Raw genomic sequence first — 13,917 nt, 5'->3', positions numbered from 1 at the left:
GGAGTTTTGCCAGGTTATCCAACCAAATATGAAATACATCACTAATGAACTTCATCAGAAAAGGCAGAATTTTACTTGCACCAACAAGTCAAAAAGAGAATACATCTTTCATCCTCCTCAATGACATTGCATAGCTTATTTCTAAACCATGTGTTTCTCTTTCCCAGAGAACTGAACAAAAATGCTTTCCCTGTGCACTTTGTTAATGGGATCAAAACAAAGTCTCTAATTCCTTGGTATCCAAGCGTACACACTGAAAACATCTCCAGATTAATTTCAAAACTGACTCTTGTGCTTTTATAATTTGACTTCTGAGGTGTAGATAAAAGGCACCACAGATATTATTAAACACATTTTGACATTATGTATGCAAGTGAATTAGTTACAACTTCTTGCTAGATGATTTTAATTTTGGTTACAATATGACATTCCAGTGGCATGATGCAAAGCTTACTCCAGTTGACTATCTTGACGCACTACTGCTTTTAAAATACACAGAAAAACTGTATTTAGGAAAGGAGGACAAGAAGCAGCACAGGAACCATTTGTACATCAGTAGAAAGGTCTAAGATCTTCATTTTCAATGTAGTTTATTCATTGGTTCTCAAAAGACAACCCTAACTTGAAGGTACAAGGGAGTTAAGTAATAATCTCATTCCAAGTTTTAACAGACAGGTACACTATTCCACCTTCAATGTCTACTGGCCAGTACTGCAAGTGCCCAGCATGCATCCTTCTGCCTCCTGGGAGCGTGGCTGCCCAGGGCTGGCTTGGAAGGAGCAGAACTGGTAGCCCTGGAGAAAGCTGAGACTTCAGAAAGGGGAAGCCCTTCTTCCCCTTGGAGCTAATTTTAAATGGAGGCTGTCCCAGTGCCCCTTGTTTCAGTTACAGCCTCAGATGCATCCCCAGCTCTGCCTGTGCACAGCCCCCACCTTGACCCTGGGCTGGTGTTCCAATCTGGCTTCAGCACAGCCCGTGGAGCTGCCTGATGCCTGGGGTTGGGAACTGCTCACCAGCTTCCCAGCAATGTCACTGACATGGAAACTGCACTGTGTTCTCAGAGCTGTACAGGACCTTTCCAAAAGACAACTGATGGTATTTGACAGAACAGCATAAGAAGCTTACAATGCTGGTATCTGTACTGAGTCCTGTATATCAAACAACAAGGGAGTTCACTGCCCTGGGCATCTATAATTGATGCACAGCAGAAGTACCAAGTGCTTTTTACAGCTATTTAATTGAACAAGGGAATATACAGGTGGCATAAGAACTCTATAAAATTAACAATGTAAAGGTTGTCAGGGAGTTTATAGTCACCCTGTTTTCATAATACATATTAACCAGCAAAATTAAAAGGCAGAAAATTTTCTGCCAGTAAAGGATTTGGTTTTTAATTTACACAGAATGTAATTAGTGTCTCCAACTGACTGCTGAACCAGTGATGGCTTGGGTCAAACAAAGGAAGAAATGCTTACTATGGGCATTTCTGTCCAATACAGGGTTGCCATATGTTCCTGAAATGTATTACTGTCACACTCAGAGCTCACCAAGGTTTTAGCCTTTTTGCCAATTTCAGCACTCCAATTTTAAGTATCTCCCAGTGGTGCACAATTTAAAAAGCATGTATTTAAATTCTACAATAAGCAAAGCCCCAAGACATATTTAAAGAAATCTCTTTGCAGCGTCCCAAAACTGCTCAATGCAGTCTTACCAGCAGCTAAAGTGTCCCTAAAGCAGCTGGGAACAGCTCAGGAAGACTCCCCTCTGCCACCCTCAGGCTCTCAGTGCAGGGGATCTCAATCTCTTAAACTAGCCTTTCTCTCAAGCCTTTGGCATATGTGATCCAATGGGAAAAGATGTGGGCTGAAAAGAGAGAAAGGGAATGGTGACACTAATTGCACTACAATCAATTCTTTGCCAGCTCAGTCATTGAGAACTTCCACACTGCAGATGTGAGAGCGATTTCTGACTGAAACTTCACTTGTGACAGCAGCAGGGAACTACACCTCAGGGACTGGCAATTAGCTTCCTAAATCCCCAAGTTTTTCCATTTAACCTAAGCAGCATCTGAGCAGCAGTGTGAATTTTCTCTGAATTTATATTTATATTTATAATAATATAAATTTGAATTAATAATTTTTTTCATTATAAAACTTGATTTGATTTCTTTTAGGCAATTTTAAACACAGGATGTCATTAAAGAAGCAAACAAACAACATTTATTATTCCTCTATGATAGCAATGCACGGACTCTTACACATACCCATGTGTCCACAGGTATCTGGATTCTCCAGTCATCACCAATAAACTGCATCGGGGCAGCATAATTGCTACTGTATGGCCATCAGGGTGTCTGAAATCCATCACAATCTACAAAGAAACAAAACCAGTCACCATGAATGAGCATGACTTTACAGAGCTTCATATGCAAGCCAGGTATTCTCAAGTCCTAGCTTTGTCTCTCTAACGCGTTCAACTGAATACTGCTACGAAGCAGCTACATATTTCCTAGGGATGCAAAAGTCTCCAGGTCTCCTAATGTCCTAATGCTCCCTCCCCTTCAGCACTATGTTCAAATCTCAGGCAGTCACAAATATATGTATATAGAGATAATTAAAACTACTTATAAATTTCTTTTCACAATAAATACTTTGTAAGAACAGTAGCACTGTTCAATCTTGTGTGTAGCTGTGAGGCAGGAAAGGACTGCCAGCCCTCAACTAAAGGCAGCTGCCTGAGAGGAAGAGAGGGCTCATTTGCTGGATCTCAAGCATCTGAAAGTTATGTACCTGGACTAAGGCCATCAGCTACTGTCTTTTTGTGATGTCTAGGCAGAGAAACAAGTTTCTCCAGAGAGTTACTCATCCTAATGTAAAATGTAGAGCTAAGTGATGTGGAAGGACCCTATGCCCTCTGGAATTGCTTATCCATTCACAGTGGAGCTGAGACAATTAGCTCAGTAGATACATAACATTCACATAAGCAGTATTAGGTGAGAGAAATAATTTCCAAACCGTCAACTTTCTTGGAGATTTGAAGCACACAAGTACATCCTAAGATCCTGACTAACATGCCAACTACCAGACCATCCTTTTATTATCTGCCATCTGGCTTCCAGCCACAGCAATATACTGAGGTAATGCTTTCAGCTTTATTCCAATTTCACAGCCCAGATGGCAGTGGTACATTTTGCTTCTGCTTGGGCTAGGAATGTTATCCTTTTACATTTCCCAAATGAGAGAAACTCTTGCTGTGGAAAATAAGGAGCAGGTCATTTAAGCAAGCCAAATGAGTTACAGAAGACTTACTGAAAAAGAAAAGTGGTCAAAACCTATTCAAGTCAGCAGTTCCTGGTACACCGGAGAATTAGCACCATGAAAATGTTGCCATCTGATTTGTAACCTACTAAGTATGCAATTTAAAAGCAGACTTACTCCAGTATGCCAGATTGAAACAAATTAGGCAGCTCTTCTGTGTACAGATGCGTTTAACAAAGAAAAAAGTGGTGTAACAATCAGTAATTCAGCACAAAAACTCAGCATGACAGAGACTGAGTAAGCAAGACTCTTAAACACTACAAATTGCCACTAACAACAATTAGTATTTAATGTTGTGCTCACTGAAGCAAAGCACAATGGCATTTACATTTTTAGGAAAAAAATTATTTATGCTGTACTACCACTCAGATAGTGACACAGCTTCTCCTGTTGGGCTATCTATATTTACAGCAAGAAGTGACAAAAAGAGGAGGTGAAAGGGGTAGAGGGATATTGGGAAAGAGTAAAAAAGCATAACTAAAAGCTCTGATTAATGATCATGGAACATTTCAATAGTTACACAAATAGATGAATGGCAGCCACTGGCTATACTGTACTCCTTCCCTTGGACTTCACTGTTTCTTCTAGGAAACCTCAAAGAAGCACGGGGTGAGGAAGGAGAAAATACAGTGGGCTTTACAAAACTGATGGGGATGCTATTCTGTAAAGCACAAGAAGCAGCAAGTCTCTGTAAAAAGATGCAGCTATCTGGCAAGGCAAATAAATCACATGTTAACTAATCAGGATCAGCAAGTAAGGAAAGAAAAAGCATGAAAAGAAAAGAAATGGGGAGTGAAGTGGTAGGATGAAATAGGTGAGATGATGCCTCAGTCTGTCTTTTGCCTCTCTGGCTCACTGCTGCTGGGGACAGCTGTGAGGGGGCAAGACAGAGTCCGGGTTCTTCAGCATTATGGCATGATAAACTGAACACAAGAATGTCCAGATTCCTTCCTAGAAGGAATCACATTACCCCACTGGTCCTCTTTCTGAGTTACTACTAATTACAAAGCTCTGTTCTTCCAGATGATATTAAAGAACGACACTTTATCCATGAATAAATGAGGAGACCTCTAATGAGTCCCCTGCAGTTCCATTTCCCATCTCTCTCCAGGGCCCAAAAGAGGACCTTGTTCCCTTTCACTTCTGCATGCCAGGCTGGTGACTCCATTTGAAGTAGTGGGAAACAACAGTATATCCAGATCCCTGCCTTCTCTGATGTTTTACCACATTGATCTCCAACTCCTTTTTGCCGACCATCTGTGTGGCCCCAGAGTCTCTTCACAGGAGATGCTCCTCAAACCCTGGCCTCTAAACAGATGTGCAGAGGTTCAGAGTGGTATATAGGCAGGTGACATGCTGGGAGTTGAGAGACCACAAAACTATGCCTGGCAACTGGATTTTCAGACAGCAGTGGGAGGAAAATAGAGAAGAGCATGTTCTCCTGACTGAATTTCAGCTACACTAATCCAAGAAGAAATACATGAAACAAAATTTACGACGGTAAAGAATTTGAGGCTGAAAAGCAAGAATTTATCTTGGTAACATCTAGTTCTCACCAGAACAGAATCCCAGCTCTGTTCTTGCTTCCTACTTTTCTAGGAAGGGAAAGCTTCTATATTATAATCTCACTTTGTGTAGCTGCTCCCCATCTAACTGAATTTCATCCTTATGAGAAGCTGGGATGATTTGGGAAGGAAAATATAAATAAAGGATTACTTTACTTGTAAATGGGCAATGAGATCAAGTAATTAGCAGTAATTAAAAGAGCCAAAAATCCAAATCCAAAACTGACTTTTGCTTATGAAGGAGACTGAGGCCTCAGCTAGAATATATTAAGGTTTTGCACTGATCTATTAACAACAAATTTGACATTGCAATTGAGACAGAGAATAAAATTTAAGGAACATCTGAAAAAAATTAATATAATTCCTATACTTCATTCCTTTATCTAGATTAATTGTACCTGAATGCATAAAAAAACCAAGCAGGAGTACTTCTTCTATCCTTTGTTTATAGCACAGTAAAGAATATTTAACCCAGAAGGATTTCTGAAGAACTCTGTTTTTATCTCTGGCAAGCCTGTTACTGACTGAAGTAGATAACATTCCCACACTCCTCTGTGTCTTTATTCTGGCAAACCATTCTCAATTGTCACTGTCAAACACACATGCACACAGAAGATTAACGCATTTGCTCCTCTTTTTAATTTACTAAGGACTTACAATCAATAAAGCAACTTTGCCACTGCTGAATCAATCTGCTTCATGACAGCTTTGCTCCACGGGAGCTATTTCCAATTACTATTTTTGTTTTTACCTATTTTCTTTTTTTTTTCTCTTAGATGGCAAAGTCAATAAATATCAAATTTCCAGCTAGCTCATGGTGCATCATCCAAGGATTACAATCAAAAAATAAAAACAGTGGGTGCTATATAAGTTTTACCATTTTTACTTCTACTATAGAAAAAGTGTGTCTCTGAATATAGCAAAAAAACTTAAAAGAAGCAAACAGCTAATATTGACTTGTGGTTTTAAATAAGTTGTCAAGATGCCAAGTTATTTAAGAGAGAGTGTTCATGACAAGGATTCACATGAAGCAGTAAACAGCTTTCAAGGACGGCTAAACATCAAAGCAAAAAGACACCCACATCACAAACACTGTTCCTGTGTCATAAAATATGGCAAAGTCCAAAAACCAGAAAATAATCCAACATAAAAAGGGAATAAAGTATCTTTTTCTTAACACCTCAGGGTGCAAAAGTCTGCACCACCTTTCAGTGCAGTGGTACTGTACTTCATGAAGGAGCAGGAGGATGAAGGTGAATGACTGGTCTGTCAACAAGACTCAAAGGCAAAACAGAAATAACGCAACTGAGCTATAAGGACAATGTCGATAAGAAATTCACAGCTACAGTTGGGATTGACAATTATTTTTCTAAGCTTTGTCTCTAATGCAATTTGTATTTGATATTAATAGACTACCTTAGACGAAACATACTCTAGAGCTAAAAAAAGTACAATGTGGAATGCTTCTCAAGTCTCTGACATTATTTACTGAATTTTCAGAGAGCAAAGACAGATTATCAGCCTACATAACAGTTTCCCACATGTAAAACAGATGAAAAAGAATGTCTACTTCAAAGACAGCCGAGAGGTTTAAAGCCCACACATGGAGCTTGAACAACACGGTGGGGCTCTATGAAGAGACAAGCCTGGCTCACACAGGACCATGGCAATTAATTGGTAACATACAGCATTTTTCACTGAAAAAATAATGCTAAATTCCAAAATCTGGGATTCAGAAAATGATGAATTTTAAAAGGAAGGCAATTAGAATTATCTTTCCTGAATAATCCATATCATTGCAAATTTACCTTACATAATATATGCAAATATTTACATCGTGTATCACGTTCTCTGGCCGTACTTCAGAAAACAAGTGCAGCACTGACAATCGTGATGATGAACTATTTCAGTACTGCCTTTCTCAAAAAACTCTCAACACATGTGCAAGCCTCCCCCATATCAGATCTATACCAAAGCATACCATTCTTGCTAAGCCTGTTTATCCACTTAAGGCACTATGGTGATGTTTACTCGGATTCTTAATATACTTACTAAGCTTTCTTTCTTCAAAAATTGTATTCAATTTTCCATCCATGCAACATGTTACTATCTTCCTGAATTCTCTGTGTCATTTTACATATCTATGCATTTCTTCCTCCAAAAGTCTAGCATATGAGTGTTTAAAAAATATTTCAATATATGGACAGCACTTCATTCTTTTATATTTGAGGTCTCGCCTTGTGATGATTTTCTTGGTAAGTCCATGGAGTTGAGTGCACCCACTGAATAGTACACCATTATCACTCCTAGTAATTCTGTATGCCATCAACTACACAATACAAATTCCCTTATTGTCTGGCCTCTGTCTAAAAGATTCAGGTAGTGCACAAGAAGAGAACTACTGTAATTTTCAAGCTAACCATGGTTGGATGGAGGAACTAACTCTCTGCAAGCCTTGTCCCAGCTAGCTGGAATATACACCACTCTCCTTCTGTACACAGTGATTCACCTCTGGAGGTTCACCAACTCTAAGCTATTAGAAATTATCAGTCACCTCACTAAGCTAGATGCCAGCTCCTCATGATGTCCAGTGACATCTCTGCCCAGCCTTGGCAGAGGTTGTGACATTGGTGGTACTTCTGGTACCATCCCACCAACTTCTGACTGCTGCTGTTCTCAATCTAAGATCACTTACAGTTGCTATAATTTTTGTGCCTTGCTCATACGTCTTCTCAAGGTGACCCATTTCAAAAGCCTTTAAATATATCAGTTCCTACTGCCTCTAAAAGTCACCAAGTTTCTTTTGTATGTCAGGACATTACCTGTAGTCTTTGCACTTTCCCAAATCATTGCCTGTGTTAAAACTCAATGTTGGATATTAGATAAAATGTTTTCAACCCCTACAGTAAAAGACAACAGTTGCATTACCACTGCTTCCCTCTGTCTCTCCACTAACGGTATAGATCTCTCCTTTCTGGAAAATGCTATCTAACCAAAGCATAAGACCTTCATGTCCTCTTATGAATCCAGAGATGAAGACTCTGTCAAGTTCTCAACAAGAAACAATTTATTCATTCTCACTAACATTTCATCTTCATCCTTTAATAAATTGCCTCCCTAGATCTTAGCTCCAACTCTTTTAGTACACAGAAAGCAAGAGGCTAATGCTGTAAGTCTTCATTTAATTTATTTTACTGACTTAGCCTTCTCTATCATATTTTCCATTCTTTCAGTCATACATCTTTCCTCACATCCATGTATCCTGCTACAGTGACATAAAGGGAATTGCACTCAACTATACCAGGGCAGAATGCACCAAAAATTAACCAAATTCATTCATCTTCCTTTCCAAAGAAGAGACAATTTCTAAGATTTTGCATCACTTGCTTTCTAGTGGAGTATAGTTCAGTGGAAGAGCACAGGAGGACTGCTACACATCCTGACCCTGATGGCCTCCAGAGGGCTCGATCTGTTAAAATGTAAGCCCAGACATCATACGAAAGCAGTTTTGTGTCCTCAGTTACATCTCCCCAGACTTGCATTTAATGTATTATTCTATGTCCTGAAAGCAAATAATCCTTATTTATATGTCTAATACTGTACCAAATATCCACCAAGAAACCACTGAACAAGTCCTTACAACACAGACACAGCTGTTCTGTAATAAGCACAAATTTATATGCAAGTATGATATTTGGAGGATCCTAAATGTGGTAGCACATGGTCTATGTGATGCTGTGGCATATCTGTAATTCTTCCACACATTTAGAAAAGTTCTCAAGAGACTTTCAATATCTAAGTAGAAAGGGAAACACTTCAGTATTCAAAAAGCACATCTCACCTTTCTAAACCATTGATTGTTTACCAATACCTGTGGAAACACACACAATCTCACATTACTGAGGTTGCAGATACATGTAAGCAGGACTCCCTTCAACTGTAAATTTATGCCCATTCCACACTACCTGTACATTTATCATTCTGTCATCAACCATTACAGGCTTTAATTGCATGTTTTCTACAGCAGAAGCAGTGTGAGGAACAGTGAATAAAGCCTCCATACAATATAAACAATAATTGATACAGCAAAAAACTGACTTTGGTTGAGCAATATTGCCAAACATGGAATAAAACAGGTAATTTGCAGGAAAGAGGACCTGAAATATTTCCATTCAAAGTGTAGACTCATACCAAGTACTAGTGTGGCACAGATCCACCAGCTGTTGTGAAATAGCCTAAGTCCTTGCAGGTTCAGTGTATTTCAAAGCATGGGTAAAACATGTTGCATATTCATTAGCCTACATTGTGGAAAACCACTTTCCCTCACTCTCTACAAACACTAGGATGGTTCATCAAACCTTATTCTCCTCTGCAGGTCTTAGCTTTCTGCTTGCAGTGCTCTAGTACAGAAATTCAGGCTAACTTTAAGTCTAGGGTAGAAATAGGAAAATCAGTTCAAGATTAAGATCTACATTTGGCCTTATATTTTTCAACAACCTACTAGGGAACTGAAGCATATGAAATGAAGCAATAGATGTCTAACTCAGCATGAGCTGAATTATCCCATAGGCTAGACTGACTCAATCCCATTGGTTACAGAGGAGCTCAGGCATGCAGTGCACAGGTACACACCTACTCATAAACACCAGCATTTCAGTGTCTTAATCCTAGACCAAATATCCTTGACAACTAATTATTAAATAAGGCATCCAAGTATGGACTCAGCATATGATTCAACTCTGTTTAAAACAGTTCTGCTTTAATTAAAACCTCTTCCTGCACTATTATCATCGCTAAAATCTTGGCCCCTATGTACTGACAAAATAGTATGGAAACAGTGTGGTGTTGAATACCTGTAATTCAAAGGGATGAAATGATGAATTTATGCACTCATCGTTTGAAACAAAGGTCAGCTAGTCCCTCTCATACCTGTATCTAACAGCTGTCCCAGAGATCATTACAATAAAACTGCCAGGACACGAGACATGCAAACTCTGCCTTCCAAAACTAATTCTGCATCACATCTCATAAGGGCTGACAAAACATGGTTTTTAATCTATTGCTGTAGGAACTACTATATGACCTGTTTCTTAATCCTCCACATCTTCCCTGTAAAAGGGAAATCTACTGAGGAACAAAGATCTGGGCATGAATTTAAAGAAACTGCTTATGTACATTAAGAAACTTCATTCCTTAGCAATCAAAAACATACAACCCTCAAACCCTCCCCACCCCCTCCAAAAAAGAAAACAAAACAAAAAACAAAAAAAAAAAAAAACCAAAACAAAAAACCCAAACAACTAATGAAAGCAAATGAAAGCCATCTTCTTAGTTAATGATGTCTCCTGTGGCCATGAAGTACAATTCAAAACACTGCATGACACAAAGACACTTCCTTAAAACCATTTGAAGAAAACTGTTTTATCAATTACTCAACTGCTGTTTCACCCCACAGAGGTCCCACACATCTGACATGTACATGTTATTTCAAAGCAGGTAAAATAACCATAAAGGAAAAACACATTCTAAAATTTGGACAGGTAGTACTCCAACACTGCTGATTTTCATCATAAACAATGTCATCTCTTTCTGCTGTCATTCCCTCCATCTGCTTCATTAGCACAATGACTATCTTCTCATAATGCAGCCAAAGTTATACAAAAGTGCTGTAACCAGGGCCTCAACATCTGGCCCTGGATTTACAGCTGTGTGAACACACACGGCAGACGTGCAGGCAGTAACAGGAAGGGCAGAAGGAACAAGAACACCTCCCAAGGAACTCTGAAGTGTCCAGCTTCCACTGCTTTCTGCTGCACCATCAACCTTGGTTTCCTCCAACCATTCCTCTGCTGCCCCAGCAAACATACCAGGGTTTTCCCTGCACTGCCCCTGGGCAGCACCAACAGGTTGCCTGCCTACTTCCTTCTCTGCAAAGGGCACAACTCTTCCACTGACAATCTTCCTGTCAAGTGTATCAGCATCACAGGTCTGACAGCTCCAGCACACTTTAACTGCTCAAAATTGCCATTTCCTCAGCAAAAGTTCAACTCTACTGCAACAAGAGCTCTGTGGAGAAACTTCTCCCAAAACATAGCTGGTAAGAAAAACAGAAACAGAACATTACAGCAAACGAAATAGTCAGATTTGAAAAGATAGAATAAATACAGACAGATTTCAAACCCTGCATGCTACACTTACTGCTATTACAAAGTCCTGTCCAAAGCCAAGAAAGACAATACACCACAGCAGGAGCTTAACAAGTTAAACTTGTTTCTCTGCTTATAGGCTACTTGTGATTACTATTATTGACTGACTAGGCATTTCTACATGAAATTTGCCACAGTCTTGAAATAGCCTCCTATGACAATAGAGATGACATCAACTTCTAATGAAATTAGATTTCCTTATTAAATTCCAAAACTGAAGTACAATTGAAATGCAACAGCTAGAGATAACTTTTTAATGCTCCAGTTCAGCCCGTTTGCTGTTAAGTGGTAACAGACACCAGGATTCCATTTCACGCAGCAAGTACTGACCTTCTAAAAATAACATGGGGAGTTAAAGTAACTTCTGCTGATGAACCTCTGGACAGAAGAAAAAATCCTTTAAAAAAATTAAGAAAATAGTAACTATTAAAAAAACAACACAGAGGTTTCTGTTAAAAAACTGAAGTATATTTCATGAATAACAACTCAAATCCTAACTCAAAAATTATTTCAGCTGTAAAAATACCAACTGAAATGTAAATTCAAATGCCCTGCTAGTTTTCATAGAATGGCTTGGTTTGGAAGTGACCTTCAAGACATCTAATTCTAAACCCCCTGCCAGGGACAGAAACACATCCCACTACAACAGCTCAAAGCACCATCCACCAACATGGTCTTGAACCCTTCCATGGGTTCAACCCTTCCAATGGGGCATTCACAACTTCCAGTGTCTCACCACCCTCATGGTAAAGAATTTCTTCCCCATGTCTAATCTAAATCTACCCTCTTTCAGTATCAAACCATTACTCTACATTTTGTCACTACTCCCTGATAAGGAATACCTGCCTGTAGGCCCCTTTTAAGTACTGGAAAACTCTCTAGAGTGCTCTATTCTTTAGGTTGAGCAATCCCAACTTTCTTACCCTGTTTTCACAGCAGAAGCTCTAGCTCTTATCAATTTCAGAACCCTCTTCTAGACTCTCTCCAAAAGGTCTTTGTACTGCTTACGTTGGCAGCCCCAGAGTTGCCAACATCTGTGGCAGCACTCCAGGAAGGGTCTCATGAGAGCAGAGTAGAGGGCAAGAATCCCCTCCCTCAGCCTGGTGACTACACTGCTTTTGATGGACTATGTCGCCCTGAAAACTCAGCTTCAGAGCTTGCTGACATAGTTTTCTAAAGACTTTCCCAGGACAGTAACTGTAAACATAGATATGTGTACATTCTTTCTGATACACGTCTTGTGATGGACATCTCTCACAGCCAGTGTGGTTGGGAAGGTGTCATCCTGACCATCCAATCCCTGGCCATGGTCAGAAACCTATAAATCCTGGGAGAGAAAATAAAGCTCTCTCTTCCTTTCACCACACCTCGAGCTGTGTCCGTGTGACCTATTCCGTCTCCAGCAGCAACAGGTCTCCTAGCTGATGGCTTCTTTTCTTTTATTACAATAAATATATTCTTTCCACTGGAATTAATAGAAACTTCATATTTAAACAGTTAATTCATTTTACCACCACAGAAGAATGGTTCATGTATCAGTGAAGGATACATGGGAGGCATGAAGTGCAAAAGAGAAAAAAAAAACTGTTTTAATTTAAAATTAGTGCTACTGTATACCATAATACAATGTTTTTCCAAGACTGTTACCTATCTACATTTTTCCTACCACATGAAAACCAATATGTAGCAATAGCTATGGAATAGCAAAACACTTTTTAGAGAGTACATTTGCTTCCACTGAAAAATTCAGTATCTATTTGTGTGTCACGGTAGCGCCTTAACAGCCAGACGTCTGAGAATTGAAAATGAAATGGTGCTGCCTCAGCATACAAAATAAGCACACTACAGAAACAGCAAATAGCCTAGAGACAAAAGGCTCTGTTAAAACAACCAAGTTGGTAAAGGAATTAAGCAGAAGTTTTTCTTCATTTTTAAACAGTTATGACCCCAATCAGAAAATTGTAAGCCCTACCGCAGACTGTAAACATTTTAGAAAATATTTCAGTCACAGTAGGAATTTTCTCACAACCACACAAAAATAACTGGAACCATATGACTTTTTTTATAGCATCTCAATATATTTTTATGTGTGTTATCAAGTGGATTTCATTTTCAAACTCTTCCTAATTCCAGTTTCTTTTATCTCTTTCCACATTCACTTTGGCTACACTGCCCAGAGGAGTTCAAGGGACAAAAATATTCTTCCCACAACCCTTTCTCAACACTAAACAGCTCAAACAAAACACAACCCAAACAAAACAAAAACACAACCCAAAAAAACCAAAAAAGAACAAATCAAAACAAATTAAGAACAACCAACCAACAAAAAAGAACAACCAACTGACTGTGAAGAAAGCAAACTGTTAAGAACCAGGAGGAGCTGCAGCTCTGCCTTCGTCCTCAGTAGCCAAAATCATGGACCATGAACAGGAAAAAAAATCACTACAGAGGACAGAGTAAGGCAACTTCCCACTCTAGCAGACCCAGGAGAAACAGCTCAGCAAGTCACAGCACATCACAGCACATTCTGCAGATCAGAGATTCCACACCAATCAAACCACAGGATGCCTGCCTTCCCCAGCACTGAAGTAGGAGCTACCAGGCTTTGCATAGTGGGGAACAGCTTTATGGAAAGATGTGGGGGATGATAAGTTTCTTCCTTCTGTGGAGAGGAAGGCAGGCTGGTATAAATCCAACAGAGGGAGACAGGAACCCAGCCTTTGCAGAGCTATTTACTTGGTATTGGCCCGCTGGTAGTAAATGCCTAACCTCAGACAAAGAGGCAGCTGGAAACTGTAATGTCTTACCAATATGAAAGGGGAGCAAAAA

General features: G+C 39.4%; 1 protein-coding gene across 9 annotated transcripts in view; it reads right to left on the bottom strand.

Moving 5' to 3' along the window:
• The window catches only part of ALKBH8 (alkB homolog 8, tRNA methyltransferase), a 45,566-nt gene that overhangs the window by 11,939 nt on the left and 19,710 nt on the right, over positions 1-13,917 (bottom strand). For all 9 annotated transcript variants that reach the window (XM_086881953.1, XM_086881956.1, XM_086881952.1 and 6 more), the window contains one exon: positions 2,264-2,370. In XM_086881953.1, coding sequence (XP_086738079.1) covers positions 2,264-2,370 — 107 coding nt within the window. The remainder of the gene's footprint in view (positions 1-2,263; positions 2,371-13,917) is intronic.

Source organism: Cyanistes caeruleus, chromosome 3 (assembly GCF_971803275.1).
Source record: "Cyanistes caeruleus chromosome 3, bCyaCae1.hap1.1, whole genome shotgun sequence".
NCBI classification, from domain to species: Eukaryota; Metazoa; Chordata; class Aves; order Passeriformes; family Paridae; genus Cyanistes; species Cyanistes caeruleus.
This window is presented reverse-complemented; position numbering and strand designations above follow the sequence as displayed.